Genomic DNA, 19,168 nt, shown 5'->3' with positions numbered 1-19,168 from the left:
AATATTTACAGTTTTCATCATTATTGAACTACAATTTAATCATGTGCCATGGCAGATGCGTTGACCATAGGCCAGTGCCTTTTTCACTCTTCATTCCAAATGGGTCGTATATTAGCAAGCTAACATTAACTTTGTTAGTTGGTTCAGTTAGCTAACTGCTCAACAGTTACAACTTGCAGTTAGTGGCTTTAAACATTTTTAAAAGCTAATCTCTATGCAAGAACCAATCTGTGCAGTGAAACATGTTTTAATTTAGAGATGTGTAATGTTAAATCTCCACTAAATACCTAGTTTATAACAAGGCTAAATTTAGACTTATGAAAAGCTAGTGCACCCGGCCGCTGAGAACACACTGTAGCAGTGTCCATGGAAAGTAAAGGGCCCAGTAGACACTCACATTTTCATCTGTCAATCTATGCATACAGTATAATACACCATATGAGCCCTTGTATTAAAATAGTTTCCACCTCACAGAGGAGTTGCTCTACTCTGTGTATACCCACAAAGATTACCAATCTCACAGTGAATTCAGTCCTTAGGGATCTCATTTACTCCACTTATCTAGAGTTTCCACTAACTCTTGGGAATATCATTTGCTTTCTTGTCTCCCAGTCTCCCTTACACAACATACATGTGTAACTGCTATCCACTATACACCGATCAGCCACAACATTAAAACCTGTCACCGGTTCAAATGTTATGGCTGAATGGTGTTTACATATAAAGTGTGGTCCAAAAATCTTTGGACCACGCTGGTCCAGATATATATTCTGTTTTATGAATAACACAATGCACAGAACAAAGAATAGTCTTTACTTGTTCGGTCACATCTGGATGCAAAGCCCTTCTAGGTTAGTGGTGCGTAGATTTTTTAAAAATGGGAACCACACCTCTACACATAAGACACGTGCAAAAACATAAAAAACAGGTGCAAACATTTAAAGGACATAAAATGATTACCCACACTGGCCATCAAGCCGGTAAATACACACATACACACACACACACACACACACACACACACACACACACACACACACACACACACACACACACACACACACACACACACACACACACACACCATCCTTTTACCCAGTAGCACCAATATGACGGAAAGACATAGTGCTCATACACACTAGCCTTTCACACACATCGATTACACGTCTGTTGTTTGTCTTCCGCTGCCTCTGCTCTGCCCTGTTAAATCAAGGGTGGAATCACTGAGACTGCATGTTAGTGTGTCCATGAGAGAGCGTGTGCGTGTGCCCGAGCGATTGATATCAGTAATGGCAACAAAGAGCATTTATTTGCCCATATGTTGAGCAGCCACTCTAATAATGGTAGGGGGAGGATGGGGCTAAAAGAGGGAGAAACAGAGGTAGTAAATCAAAAAGGAGGCATTGTGGAGATGTGTATACTAGTATGATATCTAGAGAGAGAGAGGTGAGAAAGGTGCTGCCAAGAGGTTATTAGATAAACCACATAATCTCTAGCACTATGTAAGCTTCAGGGCTGAGAGGTGTTCAAGGTAGTTGACCGCGTTTATGGAGATCAATATGTGTGAGCGGCAGTGGTGCGGGACAGAGTGCAAAAGCATCAGTGGGGTTGCTGTCTTTCCTGGAGGCAGCTGCAACAGCCTCATGGTAAGGCTGTTGAAAAGCTATACTTGTTCTGCCTGGAATGAATTATTCACTATATCGAACACGTTTTAAAGTTCAGGTGGAGCTGGAGCCTTTTGAGTAGTGGCACTTTCCAAGCATGCCAAGGTAGGATAATTAAAAAGGTGGAAAACCTACTGAAAATCATAAGATAACCTTGTCATGTGTAAGAATACCGATTATTTAATTATATGATAGTTTACCCGTCTTAGCCTGCCACCTGCTGCTATTAATATCTGCATCATCAACGATTAAGTTATTCCTTATGGTACTTTAAAGCTGCAATGACTGACAGTAAAGCTGTGGACTAAAACCAAAACAGTTAGTTACTGAATGCTAAAATGTTTTGTAGAGTTGAAGGGAGCAAAGTTGGCTGATCATTTTCTGTGTGTTTGGCTCTTTGGGCGGCTGCTTTGAAAGAAGCCGTTGTCATTTGATCCATTGTTAACATAAAACATGATTGGTGCAGCTTTAAAGAAAATTAATATTTTTTCATTCATGTGCATATTCATGCATCAGTGGGCCCCCAAAGCTGACCAGAAGTCTTTTCAAGGGGAACAACTGCAGGTACAACATTTTTGTCATGTATTATTTTAGTTATGACAGCTTCATATCTTGCATATTTTGTACAATAGTCATGAGATTTAAATGATATTCCAGCTACGTACCCTGCACCACTGTTGAATAAAACATTTTTTACTCCCATAGATAACAGGCCAAACATAGATGACCTCAGGTCATGTCAAAATATTTTCAGCTACCGCTTCCAATTTAATATAACAGAGTAAGATCTTCCCTTAGGGTAAACGAGCAACAGCTTTTGCTGGCCTCATTTTCTACTGACCATATAAAAGTGATCACACAGGGAGAAAACCACTGAGGAAGAGACGGTGAGATATCAACTCTTCACTGAAAGATGTCTCTCTCGCGCCTCCATGCAAAAACGCACACATGAATACAACAAATTCACACCCCTTCACTGAGCCAAAAGTTATTTTGAGGAAAGCAAAATAAATCACTGACTGAAATACAAAATAAACAAGTCAGACTGAGGGAAAGTGGATGTAGGGGAAATGTCCGTTGCAGTGCTTATTTTAATGTATCTAACTTCTAAAACAAACTGTACACACAGGCACACAAAGCCCATAACCAGTTCTCTCACAGCATACATGATACTTTAGACCCTGTCCTCTTCTTTTATACAGTATGAATGTACACGCACACACACGCTGTACGTGCCTGAGTCAGTGCAGCGGCGGTGCCGCATTGGATCACAATGAAAAGCCAGTGACCTGCAGCTTTGGAACCATGGCAGAGAATCAGCCTCTGAGCGAGGCAGCTTCCTGCTGAGGTCAGTAAACGCAGCACAGCACAGTGTGACACAGCAGAAGATCCCGCTCAGCACAGAGAACAACCAAGTTTTCCCAATCCATATACCAGCTCTCGCTTTACTGACTGCTCACTGAACTGGATCACTTTGTTTCCAGAGAAATGCATTCTCTGGTTAGAATACATTTCAGAGCCCTATAAACTTTAACGCTTTCGAAAATAGCAAAACATGAAATATTCACACACAGCTGTGTCAAAGTGGACATAAATGGCTTTGCAGCCTCTTTGTGGTGTTGTTTAACACAAGTCTTGTGCCATCGGAAAAGTAGAACAAGATAAAGTTTAAAATTTTCATTCTCTTTAACACGCACACTCGTTCAAATGAATTGTAATGTGAGGATCCGCAGTCTACACCAGCTTCTCAGTGGCGGTGTTGTTACAATGTTAAAATGCAGGAGGAGACTCCATGCCATCCTTAAAAGTTCCCCACTAGTCGGTATGAGAATGATGGAGGTAATGATTTGTTGGATAAGACACGACTCCATTTATGGAAAAGGTGAACAGTGTGGCTTTTGATATTGCGATAACCAGGCTGAAGTGACACTCCACCCATAATCCATCTTTTGAGTATCAACTACTCACCCCCTGTAGGCATTGAAGAAAGCCTATAAAAGATATTTACTGTTGTTCTTTATGAAACACAGCAGCTGCGTTCAGCCTGAATTCATGTCAGTCACAAAAGATTCCAGTAGTAAAGACAAAACGTATCAAAATGTCTGAAGAAACTTGTCAAACCACTCCTACAGGATAATCCACTTCCAAAAATGCACGGGCATATGCCCAGTATATTCCCAAAAGTCATATTTTCCCCCAAAATATGGTTTAAATGCACTGCTTCCATCTCAAACCTCACCCATGACCTTTTTCATATTTTTTTATGTGCCTTTCCGCAGGGATACCATGAATGTGTGGATAAATGATATGGTTTAAAGTCAACACATATGAAGGCCGTCTTTTGTTAGAGCTCTGTTTTGAATTATTGTTCACTTCCTGACTGCTTACTTCCCTGCAGTTGAACGTTCTCCCAGGCTATTTCCCTGCCTCTCCATGTGAAACCTTATACAGCCCTGACATACATAACTGGAGCGTAGTAACAACCAGGCACTCCCGGGTCCTGTGGCCCTCGCCCTACGAGCCTCAGATGCTTTCTCAGGGGGACAACTCGCTCAATCTCCCCCCAACATCTCCTGGACTTCTGCCAAGGCTTCATTCACAGTGGGGATAGCAGATGCTGCAAATTTTTACTGTTGTGGAAGGCCCAGATGAGAACATTACCTCTCCCTAGATATAGCGAAAATTAAAGACAAACATGTACTGATTTAAATCTGTATAGCGTAGCTAAAGTTGTAGTGTTGTATCCATTTAAAGTTGTCATAAACAATATTTTAATATTAACAATGGGTCAAATGTCTATGTGTAATGTGAAAGTTTTAGCTTATCGCGTCAACACCATAAAAAATTGTCAGCCGTCTCTGCATTTCCCAGTTCTCAATGTGTTAGCGTCTTTCAGCTCATTGTTTGTTATTTGTTATTTATTATTTATTACTTTGTTTCACTCTCACCGCTCTCATCGACCTGGTTTGCAGCTGCAGCAGCTGCTTTCAGCGGAAAAAGTTCCGATAAATCCACTGTACGCTACACCTTCCTGGCACTAAGTGACAGACAGACAAAGTTGGCGACTAGCTGGTGAACGTAGTGGAGTATTTAGCAGCTGAACTAAACACAGCTACAATGAGATGTTTGACTCGTGGCCAGAAACCTGCATGCGAATGAATGCTGACTTCGCTCTGTGTCTGGGAAAAAGGAAATAAGGATTAAATCATTTTTCGCCCATTAAGTGACATGACAGACACCAAAAAACAAAAAAAAACTAAAAAACTAATTGTGTCCTTTAAAGTTTGATTTGGTGCTTCTGGCTAGTAATGCTTTAGGCTAACTAATGTATGCTAGTACATGTTAACTATGTGGGAATGGCCTTCTTGTAACATAACATTACATTTCTGGTGTATTTAGCTTAATACAGATAGAGATAAATGAGCTAAACATAACTACAGAGTTGAACTAACAACTCACTAACACAGTCTAAACAAAAAGCCCCATGATTCACAAAGTTACAGTAGGATTACTTACAAGGCTCTTGGATTTGGCTCTTGTATTGTAAGGTGTGCCTTTTATTTAGTCAAATCTCTTGTGTATGGTACAATGTTGCTCTGTTTTAACATCATTTTGGATCACTCAAAAATGATACTTGTTGCTAAAAATTTTGGAGAATTTTGTTGGGTCTAAATACTGCATCATTACAGACTTCCCATCCACTGTATTTTGTTTACAGACAGCAGTACATAGCATGATAATCATCATCAACAACAACACAGTGCCCCAGACAGTGAACCCATGGCAACAACTTTTTCTTTTCTTTTTTTTTCATGTTGACTCCACCTTCCTCTAATCTGTGTTAGGTTCAGGCACAAAGCCTGGCTCTGTGCTGCACTGCAGACTGGGGATGGTTGGAGTGCCACACACTGCTGCAGGCAGGTCAGCTGGCTGTGAGTGGAGCTGGGGTCGTGTTGGTCTGTTGATGCATTTGTTCATCTGCCTGCCTCTGTTTATGCTTTCTGTCCCATCAATTATTTAATAGGTGTATTTTTGTTTGCAAATCTGTTGGTGTTTTTGCTTTCCTGTTTCTGTGTTGCTATTGTCTGTCTTTCTGTTGGGTGGTGAGGGACCAGAAGTTTTGAGTGAGAGTGTGTGTATGTGTGTTTTTGTATTTGTGTTTGTATACTGCTTGTGCATCTGTGTACATCAGGCAATGTTTTCATTAACAAAGCTAAGATATAAAATAATTTTATTGCATCCTCCTGGCAGCAAAATAAAGCTTTGCATGAAAGTGCATGAATGCATAAAAGCCATCACATTCTTTGGATTTTGGTGCTTTCAGCAAGTTTCATAAAGACGTTTCATCATTTTTCTATACAGGCATCTTCACAGTAGGCACATATAACTTTAGAAAATGATTTTATGCATACAGTCACCAGCACACACAAGGTATCATTGTCACTCAGATAGTTATAAACCCCTCCAACATGGAGCACACTTGATAAATCATAAACTTTGTGGCATTTATAGTGTACAGAAGAGATGTAGTTGTATCAGTTTCCACTGCTGTGGAACTTAGCTCTTTGTTGGCTGTTTGATGGACCGGGTCCATTCTGCTTGAGTTAGTGAGAGGGGAACCACCTGCACTCAGACAGAAGGGCCCATATGCTTCCTCCACTAGAGTTTTAATTCAGCCAAACCTGCCTTGTGCCCTATCTGAAATCATGCCAGCTTTTGGGATCCTCATAACCAAGGCCAAATGTTTGTTTTTGTGACCCTAGCGTTCCAGGCAATCAGTTTACATCAGTGCTATGGAAAACTGGGGGGGTGGGGGGGGGCTACACATTTTCACAGTTGACACCCAAATGTTTTTCCCACTGCTTGAGAAACCAACAAAGTTATTTTAATGTTAAGAGTTTCAAGTAAAGATTACCTTGAAAGTTTGGATGTAAAGCCATCTGGTCCACCCATAGGAAATGACCATTAGTGACATACTGTATGAAGAAAATATAGACACTAATCTTTTTAGTTTGCTTTGGACCCCATCCAGATTCCACTGGTTTCCCTGTCTGCAGGGACGCTGCAAAAAGATTTGTGTGCCTGTTGTTGGTTCAAAAATGGTACACTAGCTAGGTGAAATAGCAAAGCATTCAGGACAGCAGTAACAGTGTGACATTTACAGATTTATTTAAAAAAAACAACAACCATTTTTCAAGAAAACTGAAACAAAACATTGTAGCATGAAATGTAAAATCAGCAGAGTAGTTACTGTACCTCTTAGGTACGAAAGGGTATAATGTTCATAACACATTTGAAGATGTCAATCATTAGCCTATAATCGCAGGACTCAGAGGCAAGGAGTCGTGCCTGATGTGGTGAGGAATTTGCCAAGGTCACCACTGCCCTCCTACCCCTCGCCCCCACCCTTTGTGTGCTTCGGTCTTTTGGCATGCCAAGCAGCCCAGCGAGGTTAAACAAACAAAGAAGCACCTGGACAGAATAGCCGCCTTGTTCGCCACTGTGTGACAGCATGACAGGTATTTCAAGGCTGACGCTGAGAGCAGGCAGGAGAAGAGGTGCTTTGAAGTCACTGACACTGTTTGGTTGTGCTCATTCATTTTATTCTACTGTCTGTCAGTACTGACTCACAGCCCATGGGAGAGCTGTAAATACATTAAGCATGTGCTGTCAGTGAAACACAGTACTCTTTTAATTCTCAGTGGCATGTACAACCAGTGCAGGTACATCTTTCAGATTGCAACACAAAGCTGAAAGGCATTGTATCAATGGCCCTTTGCAATTCATTCTCATGTGGGCCTGGCTGTTAGCCACACCCAAAGGAGATGATGGGTGTAGCTGGAAGTACGACTCTGCTGAACCTGTAGCCACACCAACCAATCACACCATCACTGCAGCAAGGTGAGAATTTCAACTTCACTGGAGATCAGCAGTCAGTCAAGTTAAGACAGTTATTTGGCATGGGAGATTTCTGTGTGTGTGTGTGTGTGTGTGTGTGTGTGTGTGTGTGTGTGTGTGTGTGTGTGTGTGTGTGTGTGTGTGTGTGTGTGTGTGTGTGTGTGTGTGGGTTTCCGTCTGTCTCACCCTCTTCTCACATGGTTCAAAGTGGGTGAGGCTCATATGGAAAAAAGGTGAAGTCAAATAACAAGAATTCAGCCACATTTGAATCAAAATCTGATTATAGTTGGGGGCTTGTTTGCTTATGTTGCCATCTGATCTTAATAAAACTGGATCAAATCACACCCACACAGTCCCAATGAAGCAGATTAGCTGACATTTTGGGATTATTGCCTTTTTAGTCATGAATAAAAAAGCAGGTGGGACGGGAAATAGTGTGAGCAGGACTGTACACCCAAACTTTGGGAGCTAGCATGGCCACTTGTTGCAAAGTTGTGAATTATACAGCTTCTTATCAAACACTTCACTGTCATTGATCTGTCTCAATGTCCTTACACTCTGCAGCCCTGTGTAACCCTCCTTCTCTTCAGCGTACATCTTGCCCCATTCCTCCTAGAAATGAATAGGGAACAGTCTGACTGCACCATTTAAGAGCCACTTCATCTGTACTCAAAGACACATGCTGGTGAAGTAACTATACTAAACAGTGATGTGTTCCACCAGCAACAATAGGAGTGATGGTATGTTCCCCTGGCCATCAGAATAATAGCAGGTCATTTCAAAAGTTTTTACCAAATATATTCTTAAGTTTAAAAGGTCCAAAATGTCATGTGAAATTTGATTTTGATGCACAAATAAGATGTTTAACTAATCTATTTATCAAACATTTTATTTGTTGGTGTGATGATAATGTACAGGCTAACAAGAGCAGTGGTTATTTTTCTACTAAATTTAAGTGTCTTCAGTCACTTTATTCTGGATCCCAAAAAAAGTTTTTATTTTTTAATAAATAATTACTAACTAATTTATTTAGTAATGAATCAATCATTTCCAATTTAATCCATTCATCTCCTGAGCAGCCTCTTCTGGCTATGATAGTTGGAAACATACTGCTACATAGAGAAGATTGCAAAAGAGGCAGAGAAGCAGTGACAGGAGAAGGTGGAGGAGGAGAGCGATCGGCATTGGTCATGTGGCCTGGCCCAGCATATTCAAGTAATCATGTCTGAAATCAGGACAAACGCAAAGCAGTTGTTTAAGGCAAGAGGGAGAGCACAGAGGGTAGGCCAGGTAGCTCATATGGTCCTAATATGGCACTCTGTCCCATTCGCAGTCCCGTCGTTTAGTGTTTTTATTTATTCATGCCTCTTGGAGTGTCTTTTATTGTGCGTACAACATACTCTTAGAAGAGATAATGCCAAAGCAAAAGCAGTGAAGACTGACAATCTTTTGCAAATGACAGCATTATATGGTACTTTAGAGGTTGTCCCTCAAATGCAGTAGTCCCTATTAGAACATGGTAGAACATGGAAAATGTCAAGTAAAGTACACTATCAGCTTGTACAGCTGGGCTCTAACCTTAATGTCCACTAGACTTGCTTGTGTTTCATACCAGGCAGTTTGGTTGTGGATCTGGTGTGGGAGTCTGAAGCAGAGCACTAAGAAAAACCCTGCGCTGTGCAAACGCTGTGTTGTGTTGCTTTGAATTATTCAGTTATGCTTTAACATGTCACACGGGATCTAACCCAGTCATACCCAGCTAATCACCATGTATCATCATCTTCCTCTCTCCTCTCTCTTTCTTTGCTCTTTCCTTCCGATCTCTTTCCTTCCTTTCCAGTGTCTTCTTGAGTAAGATGTTCAAAATCAAAACAGGAGATGAAAGCATTTATCTGTGTAGCACTATTACGGAAATGAGGGGTTTGTCTAATGTGTGTGTGTGCAAAACTGAGAGTCAGGCTAACAAGATAATTCACATTTAGTCATAAGTAATTTAAGATGAAATAGTGATTTTTTGATTTGCATTATCTATGCTAGTACAGAGTGAAAAGCCGATAATTATTTCTCGGCACATGTAGACAGGAAAGGAGTTTACATAGTCTAATGTTTTCATTTTGTAAAACCTGCTTTTTTGGCAACTCAACGGCAGTGGAAACAAGGTTTAAACTCAACACTGAGATATTATCACAATTTATGTTGATATGGCTAACTTGTTAGCAGACGAGCAGACATGGACCAACAGTAGCATTCATTTGGGGTCATGTTTCTGGCCACATGATAAATGTATGTCAACGGAAAAAGCTGTAAACAGAACATTGACAATAATCAATTCATAAAACTGATAAGTGACGTGCTAGCAAAGAGTTGTCAGCAGACACAGAGCAACATTAGCATTCATTTGGAGGCATGTTTCTGGTCACACAAATGTAAGTCCAATACTCACTATACCTTTAGCTCTATTTTTGGTCTCCACCAAATCCTGAGGGAATTATCTGGCTCTTTAGCCGCCAAATGCCACATCATGTTTACTAGCTAGTTGCCAACTTTGCAGTTTGTTGCTTGGCAGTTAGTGTACAATGGATTTTTAGCACATTTTGCTGAAAATACCTGACTGCTGCAACTGAAAACTACACTATGAGAGTGTGAATGAACCAAAACAATAAAGTTGCAAGCCAGAAAATGAAAACAATGACCTGAAAGTCACTATAAAGCTGCACAGAGCTCAAGGTGAGCTGCTAAGTTGGGTGATAATTCTCTGTTGGTTTGTCACTACGAGCAACCCTTTTCGCATTACACATAGTTATTAGATCAACTGTCATTATAAAAATATGGATTATAGCCACTTTATGTTTGTATGCTTCTGTCCTCCATTTTAGTAGTTTAGTAGTTTAGCTTTAAGATGCAGTGCTTGAATCTTAGAAGCCATCCATTTTCTGAGGATAATGGTTGAGACAAACTTTCACAAGAATAATAGTTGATAGTTTAAGTGTGTATGCAAAGTATATAATTCCATGTTATACATAAATGCAACTGCTCTCAGCATCAATGTTCATCAATATTTTAATGTCCGTGCGTAGTACACAGAAACATATATAATGATATTTTTGTGCAAACAGAGAGAGAAATAAACCCACATGTGATTTGTCGAGGATTATTAAGATAAGTATCTGCATACTTCTATCTAGATACAAGAAAAAACCAGGACAACAAGCAAAATTTCTCACTTGCTGTGTAAATGGACAAATGTCCACCAGTCTTCATCTAAATACGGCCAATCCCCTCCCTAAGGCTCTGAAAATGCAGATAAAAAGCTATCCTTAACTCTGCTCAGCTTCCAGTCCAAAAAAGGAGCTGAACCTCTCTGGGTTCCCACTGACGGGAGGAGCTTTGGAAGGCAATCGGGAGCACTTCTGACACGATGACCCATTGGTCACATCTGAAAGCATCACCAAAGCCAGCAGTAGTGTTGGGAGATGTGTTGCGTGCTGCAGGATGAAAGTAAGTGAGGTTTCTTGCATTTAGAGCATAAGAGAAGATGTTTATTGTTGATGTCACTCAAGTGTGTAGACCTGAGTGGTCAAGCAGAGGTGTATTTGTTATCGCAACAAAGCAAACACACTTCCCTATCATATTAAGATAGGATATACATTCAAGATGGATCCCTAATGGCATATATGAAAATGTCCCTCCCTACAAGTAAATGAAAGATGACGTTCCTTTATACCTTCAAAAATATATATAAAGTCAATCGTTTTGTTACTAGGGCCAAGAGAAAAAGAAGAGAAGGATTTAGATGGCCTGTCGTGTGCTATATTAAAGTTATGGGGGAGCCAAACATTTGCAGCATCCAGATCCAGCTGATGTTTTATTGCTTGGGATCACAGCCAGCTTTGAGAATGTGCTGACGTGAATTTAGGCAGTTAAATTGCTGAATAATGTGTAGAATTCACTCAGTGTCCCATTCCTGTCCTGGCCCTTAGTTAAAGCGGCTCAAGTCTCTTTTGCTTACTCCTGAATCAGACTTAAAAAATGAATAAAGCTCTCTTTAGAGGACATTTTAGTACAGTGAGGTTTACAGTAAAATAGAGTCGACAACTATACCAAGTACCTCATTAGTCCCTGTTTTGAACCCCCCCCCCCATCATTGGCAGTGATATGACAGCTCTCTGCAGCGCAGTCACATAATCTGATGGCCGTTTTGTGCCGAGCCATTCCTCCTTAATCTTCCAGGGCAACACTGAGCTTTGCAGCAGTGCTGTAGTTAAAAGAAGGATTTCATTCTTTTCCTCTCACTCTTTCAGTCCACTGCTCTCCCTCTCTCTCTTTCCCTCTAACACTTTGTGGATATTACAATGAATGAGGTATTATCAGGGCACAGAGGGAAAGTAGATTAAAGTGACATCTAAAGCAGAAAAATGACCCTCCTCATTTACACAGCCTGGGTTGAGTGATGAGTACAGATAAGTCATGGGTGAGCGAACGTGGCATATAATGCAGGGAGTTATGCTGCGATGTGCCAATAGGCCTCGGATATAAAAGGTTCATATGGTTTTAATGGCTTATGAATGATGCAGATGCTGCCTTTGAAATGTGAAAACAGCCGCATCAATACGATGTCACGCCACAGATAATATGAGGTCATGTGTGGCCTGCAGGTTGCATATTGGATTACACAGATATGTACAAAGTGCTGTGTACATGTACATTTTACATCTCTCAATGTAGAGGATGGTGCAAAGGCAGCTCATCAAAGCATGAGGTGCAGCTAGACATGCCCTAAAAAACTTTTAAGGCTTTTGGTTCGAGGCTACAGTGACCAATTAGAGTTCTTACAAATTAAAAAGAAATATGGAGTTCAGTTAAATATTTATACAAAGTTCACTACATGTCATTTGATATACAAAAAAATCTGTGAAGAAAGCAGAAGCATTAAATATTGAGATGTGAAATGTCAGAGGGAAAGCTGTGGAACTTTCCGAACACAAGGAGGCTTTGAGGTATGACTTGTAGGAGAAGGAAAGGAGTGCCTTCTAGGGAGGATGTGTTAAAAGGTCAGATGTCCCGCCCCATCACATTATGCAGTCCTCAATTCTTCTACATCTATGACAGCCATGGTTAATTTAAAGCGGCATTGTTCTCAAATTCTTTCTTTCCTTCTTTTTTGCTTGCTTGCCTTTTCTCATTTTTTTTCCAACGGCTTTTCTGTTTCCTTAGTCTTTCTTCCTATTGACAGTAACACCCTCTTTTATTTTTAAAATTACTACATAATTTATATTTGCTCCAACTGTGATACAGACATATAGCCAAACATGGTGCACCATTATACCGCTATAGAGTGGTGTAATGCAAATGTATCCCACAGTTCATCAGGTCTACTCAGCCTCACCAGTCGCCTTGTTGGTGTTAGAGCGATGCACCTATACATATAAGTTGAGAGCATAATTCTAGAGTAAATTTTTTAATGTCATTGTTCCTCTTTTATTCATATGCAAACATTTTGCAATTTTTTAGGACCACCAAAAATGGTTTTCACTTAATATTTAAAATCTGTTATATTTTAATGTCGTTGCTAATTCTGCTTTAAAGACTTTATATTACTTCCTCTGCTCCTTGAATGTGTTTCTCTGTCACTTTTTAGTTTTAGGTATTTTATTATACATAATATAAAAATACATTTTAAAATCATTGATGCTTGAGCAACAGAGTCACATATTTGTGACGAGGTACCCACATTAACCACAGTGTGTTCTGAAAATCTCCCACGTGCAGTGTTAACAGGCACTTGTGCGCTGTTGGTAATTACCAAAAATATGTCACAACAAGTGAGCATTTGACTTCTCGTAAACACTGCGGGTGTGAATACCGGAACAGACCCTGCGTCAACGATGCAATGTATCACATTACGCAACTTAAAATGAGAATTGACGGACAGGTCAGCCACTGTGTACATCAAGAAAGCTTCTAATGGTGGAGAACTGCCTGACACCAAAGTCATCTGAGCGCAGCTGTCAGATTTGAAGGCCAAATTATTACTGTTGGCCGTTAAGTTCACTCCGTCATTACTTGTCAGCAGTGCCACCGGGCGCGTCAGACAGAGTGAATGGAAGCGGTGGCTAATAATAGTTTATGATAAACAAACCATTGTCATCCAGGTCTTCCTCGTGGCATATGCGGTCATAACACACCTGCACAATGGCAGAAAGTGATAATGTACAAGCACTGCTTTAATGAGATCTCTCCATGACAAGGTCCTGACTTTTCTATATAACTTGTCCAGATCAACACTGACATTTATTGCATGTTCTGTGGGGCTTAGATTAATATGCAGATCCTGTAGTGCCATGTAATATTACATGTGTGACACTTGATATGTTATATAACCTATAATGCTTGGGTATAAAAAAAGAAAACAGCATTGTAATTGAAATGTCAATATCCTCTAAATGTAATAATGGTTGTGGACTATGCTGTGACTGTGACAGTCACAGCATTTGACTGTCTGAACAACATGCAATCTAGTGCCGAACATTGACGTGATAGTGGTTTGATTCATGTGGATAAAACAACACGCAGCTGTATGCGTGTACATATCCACTGTTCAAGTGTGCATGCAAAGATCTGCATTTATTAATGCGTGCAAGATCGATGAAAGACAGAAAGAGAGAGAACATGACAGTGAAATAAAAAGAGGCACAAATGGCAAAAAGAAGACGTTGACACATACAGACTGATGGATGGGTGGAAAGGGAATAGGAAATTTTGGGCCCGTGGCTGTGTGTCTGCCTCTGTCGATCTGATTTGGGTGACACTGTGTGACAGGAAGCTGGCAGAGGAGCTGGGTGACCCCCCCACTGCAGGGTCACAATGGAAGTGACTGGCACATATACACATACAAAAACACAGACACACACACAGACACACACACACACGCAAACACACACACACACACACACACACACAAACACACAAATATTAAATCCAGATTACAACTGCAAAACTTCCTCAGTGCTTTACCATCCTCCTTTATCATCAGCCCTCAATCCATTAAACAGTGTGTTTTGATGGATGAAAACCTACCAGTGCTGAGTACATGTAACTGAGTAATCCCATATGCAACCTGCAGGCCACACGTGACCTCATATTATCTGTGGCGTGACATCGTATTGATGCGGCCTTTTTCACATCTCAAAGGCAGCATCTGCATCATTCATAAGTCACTAAATCCAAATAAACCTTTATTTCTGATGCCTATTGGTGAATTGTAGCATAACTCCCAAAACGAGTATTGCTCGAGTGATGTTCGCTGACCCAGAAGATCCATACAAAAGTCTGGGGATCTGTACAAAAATTTAATGGCAATCCATCCAACTGTTGTTGAGAGATTGTCTAGGAACTGCCACCCCGAGGGCCATGGTGCTAGCATAGCTAAAAACAACAACAAAAAAGCTTATTTAGCTCTGTGGGAAAACTGCATGTGGCAGGTATGTCATCTTCACTGAGTTGTTTTCCCCTTGATCAGAAGGCTCACACCACTGAAGTCGAACTCCCACAGGGGATTCTTCCTCCTTTGGTTCTTACTCTTTTATTTCTTGTACTTTCTTGTACTGTTTAATAGCTCACCTCTGGTTAATGTATTTTTTATAGGATAGTTAGAAATGCAGTGTTAGTGCTGTTTAGTTTAATGGTGCGCTGTAGATGAATGAAGATATTCATAATTTATGACGCATGATTCTTGTGTTATGTTTTAAGTACTTTTCTATACTAATGTTTATTGTTCATCACTTGCCTGCAAGAATTTCCCTGGGAGGAACCTGCATTGAAATGAATCAATATTAAACACGCATTTCATGTATGAGCAGCTGATAACAGATGAAGATGAGGGAAAGTTGTAAGGTTTCAGCCTAAAAGCTCACTTACTATTTCTTGTCCCATCCAGGCCAATGGTTGTTCCTCTCATGGGACCAAGAGTACTTTCACTGTTATTTTTAGGTTGGGAAACGCTCCTCTGCTGCTCCCTAGGTGAGAGGCCTGGCCCATCTGATCAAAAAGTGTGTATTCATCCCTGCTGTCTTAGCTCACTGTCTATCTATCTGATTTTCCATCTATATCATTGTCTTTTTCGTGTCGCTTTTCATTATTTCTTGGATTATAAACACGTTTTTTTTTTTTTCTGACTCAACAATCCTCTCGTTCCCCCATCGCTTGAAGAATAGAGAAGGCAAGAATGCGTTTTTGATTGTGACTGATGCCAGCAAGTTTTGCTCCGTGCGGATGTGAAATTGTATCACTGGAAGAAGTCCAAAGCCTTCTGCAGCTTTTCTGATTCACAAAATACGACTATGATGTAAGGAATATAACAATTTCTGTGGACATTTCTGTGTCAGGGGCAAGCGCACATATACACACAAACACACACACTCAGGAGTGTCTGAACAGGCAGGTTTCCCCTACACATGAAAGCATGGTGTGCCACCTGTCTAACCTGAAATGCAGGAATCTTGACAGGGAGGATCACAGACTGGGTCACTGTCAAATTAGCATCTCAGTCAGAGTCATTGTATCAAGCCTCTTGAATACAGAACTCATTTTCTTTGAGTATCAGCTCAAAGTTTCAGTCAAACGTTTCCACAGAGAGGCAAATATTTAAGGAATATCTGACAATGTCGGACAAAGACATTACAATACATTATACGTTTAATGAGTGAATTTTAATAACATCTATATTTCAGGTCACTTGTTTGAACTGATTGAAACAAACACAAAAACGCACCAGCCAAACTCTATTTATTGTAGAAGGTCCAACCAAGAAAGCCCTTTCTGCTCGGAGCAGTACGCATGCGCTCGTGGTAATATTGCTGCCTTCCTGTGCCCTTTGTAGGCTCCGTCTTCCGATCTTCAAACTTACTAATGCCACTGTCTCCCAGCAGCTTGAGACCATATTGATACTGTAAATACAAATACACATACATGCACACGCTATACATATATTAATTTAAATACTGCTCTGTTTTCGCAGTCACTGTACAAGAAACAGGCGCAGATGCTTTGTCAGGTAGATGACTGACCAGAAATTATGCAAGCCATCCTTGGACAGACTTCGTTGAAGCTTTGACTCAAAATGACTCCAAATATAGCAAAAAGATATGTATTTCGATGCCTTTATTGTTTACTTTTTCTTGTCTGGGCTATTCTAATAAAAGGATACGTGACTTGCCATTTTAAGTAGCCTATAGGCCGTAATAAATTCGGCATTTACAGTGTAAATGTATCTCCTTCAGGACACGGTTCGTTAGGATTTGGTATGCAGCATTAAATATTAAAATTAAATCTGAAAATTCACATGATCTGTGGTCGGAAAAACAATGACAATTACAGAGTTAAATGCTATCATATGATACATTACTCGACACATCACACTTAAAAATATCAGAGATTAAGTAAATAGATATTAAGTAAAATTTCCTCTTATATTTTTAATTATATTATACTAATATAACATACAGTATAGCCACTTCGGCGACGGGTAATTCAGGAAGACCCCATCTGGAAGGCATTATCTCCGACGGCACGTGAATGCGGCACGACTGGCAACACATTTCCAGCGCCAAGGCAGAGCCCAGAGTGGGAATGGGACCCAACTAAACACGCCGGAGCCTCGTACCTGGTCGAGAGGACGGTGGCAACTGGCGACAAAAGTCAGCCGCCTGGCACGGAGGGGGGAAGACTACAGCCACCGTTGAGTGGGGAAAAGAAAGAAAGGTCATTTAAAGTGAGTTTCTTAGAAAAAAAAAACCCGAGAGGATTTAATAAGTGGAGACGAGGCGTGAGTGGGACCGTGGCAGATGTAAGATGACATCGGTAAAGGAAGATTAAACTGCGGGGATGTTAAGAAACTAATGAAAACAACATCGACGCAGTATAGAGGGACCCCAGCGCGAACGGGAATGGCTTGACTTCTCGCCCCGGGAGAGCGGTGGGACAACACGGTCGGAGGCGCTCATGTTTCTGTGGAAGAGGAGGAAAGTTTGCTGCGCTTCACTCGGACACAAGTCTACTTTCTGCAAAGGCATCGCGGCCGTGACCGCGTCTCGCCCCAGCGGCGGAGCCCGCTCGCTTTTCCCTGTCGGCTCGTAAGCCTTCACGATGTCCAAGCCCGCGCTGAAGAAAAGCCACTGGACCTCCAGAGTGAGCGAGTGCGCCGTCTCCAAGGACGCCCGCGGCGACCTGAGTGTGCCGCTGCGCGGCGGCGCGGAGAACGGAGAGTTCGCCTACATCGGGCGAGTTGGCGAGGGCGTCGTGGTTCACCCGAGTGGGAAACTGAATGAAGGGGAGCTGCTGCTGGAGGTGGAGAACCTCTCGATTTCGGGATTACCCTTGTACGACGTGCAGACGGTGATAAAGAACTGCAAAGGTCCCGTCAGGTTGAAAACTGTCAGGCAAGGTAAGGACTGGAAGGCGTACGCGAAACTCCGTTGAATCTTTTGCCCGTTAATGCTTCTCAGTTTTCCTGAAAGGTGACGGGGGTTGAATTTTTTTTGTGCCAGGCGTTTCACAGTGACAGGAGGGAATACTTATCAATCCGGCACACAGAAACTGTAAAATTAAGCTTAAAAGGTTTATCAAAATGGAAACTTTTAAACCGGCTTTGCTTCCAGGGAGGAGTTCTGCGGGTAATCTTGAAGTGGGTAAAATGCCGAAATAAGATTTGCCAGGCGAAATATACTTTTTGTCGAGCTGAAGAGCGGTTGCTAAAACTTCTAGGAAGTCCCGACATCGTGTACCCGTGTATGCGCACGGCCACGTTTAAATGGACAGATTTGGTTTTTGTTTTTTTGAATGGCTTTTGGGCTGCAGCTTTCTCCCCCAGAGAAAAATGCCACCTGTCGGGTCCGTGGAGATGGAAGTAACATCAGCTCACACACATTGTTTGTGCAGCTTTCCTTTCTGTTCCGTCGCCTCACCAAAACCCTTTGAAAAAGGCTAAAACATCACGAAACCTTTTTTTTTTTTTTCCAAATAATGGAAATCCTTACAGGTGTCACTCCCATTGCTTTAAGTAGAAACACGCGATACCTATTAGGCTGCGTTTTGACTCCACGTAGGAGGCCTGTAGGAATACCAGGTGATACCATAGAATAAGTGATTATTTAGTTACATTGAAATCCAGCTATCATCCGCTAAAAATACAGATGATAAGAAAAGTCCGGCTTTTTGCCCGGGCAACTCGATCGGCCGTCTCTCTTGGGGCTTTGCTGTGTCTGTCCACGCCTCAGACAGGTTCGACTGGCAACATTTTTTTTTTTTTCTAGCAGCGAACGGGAAAGGGGAACATCAGGCACCCAGCAGAAACACACGAGCATCAGGGCCAGTGCGGCTGGTCCTGCTCGACTCAGCGGGGCTTGGCAGTCTTGACACTGAGCCGCTCCGACGGGCTCGCAGCGTGGTAGAGCAGGCTGCTGAAGGGGGATGCTCGGAGCCGGGCCGGGCCCTGTAGAGACAAACAAAAGAGCAGCAACTCTTCAAGGACGGTTTCGCGTATTTATAACCCGCGAACGCCTGCGGAAATATGAACTGGGCCGGTTCAGAGCAGGCGCCGTTTTTTATTA

The 19,168-nt window shown here is 41.5% G+C and overlaps 1 protein-coding gene across 10 annotated transcripts in view; it reads left to right on the top strand.

Annotated features, from left to right (window-relative positions):
• The first annotated feature begins 17,128 nt into the window (after nucleotides 1-17,128).
• Nucleotides 17,129-19,168, top strand: part of magi1b (membrane associated guanylate kinase, WW and PDZ domain containing 1b) — a 139,709-nt gene continuing 137,669 nt past the window's right edge. For 6 of the 10 annotated variants that reach the window (XM_040159361.1, XM_040159363.1, XM_040159358.1 and 3 more), the window contains exon 1: nucleotides 17,130-18,003. In XM_040159361.1, coding sequence (XP_040015295.1) covers nucleotides 17,706-18,003 — 298 coding nt within the window. In that variant the 5' untranslated portion in view covers nucleotides 17,130-17,705. Of the gene's footprint in view, nucleotides 18,004-19,168 lie in introns of all 10 variants that reach the window. The other 4 variants (XM_040159360.1, XM_040159364.1, XM_040159362.1 and 1 more) reach the window with 3 other exon arrangements.

This window comes from Xiphias gladius, chromosome 21, assembly GCF_016859285.1.
Source record: "Xiphias gladius isolate SHS-SW01 ecotype Sanya breed wild chromosome 21, ASM1685928v1, whole genome shotgun sequence".
NCBI lineage: Eukaryota > Metazoa > Chordata > Actinopteri > Istiophoriformes > Xiphiidae > Xiphias > Xiphias gladius.
The sequence above is the reverse complement of the archived record's forward strand: the minus strand, read 5'-3'. Positions and strand labels throughout refer to the sequence as shown.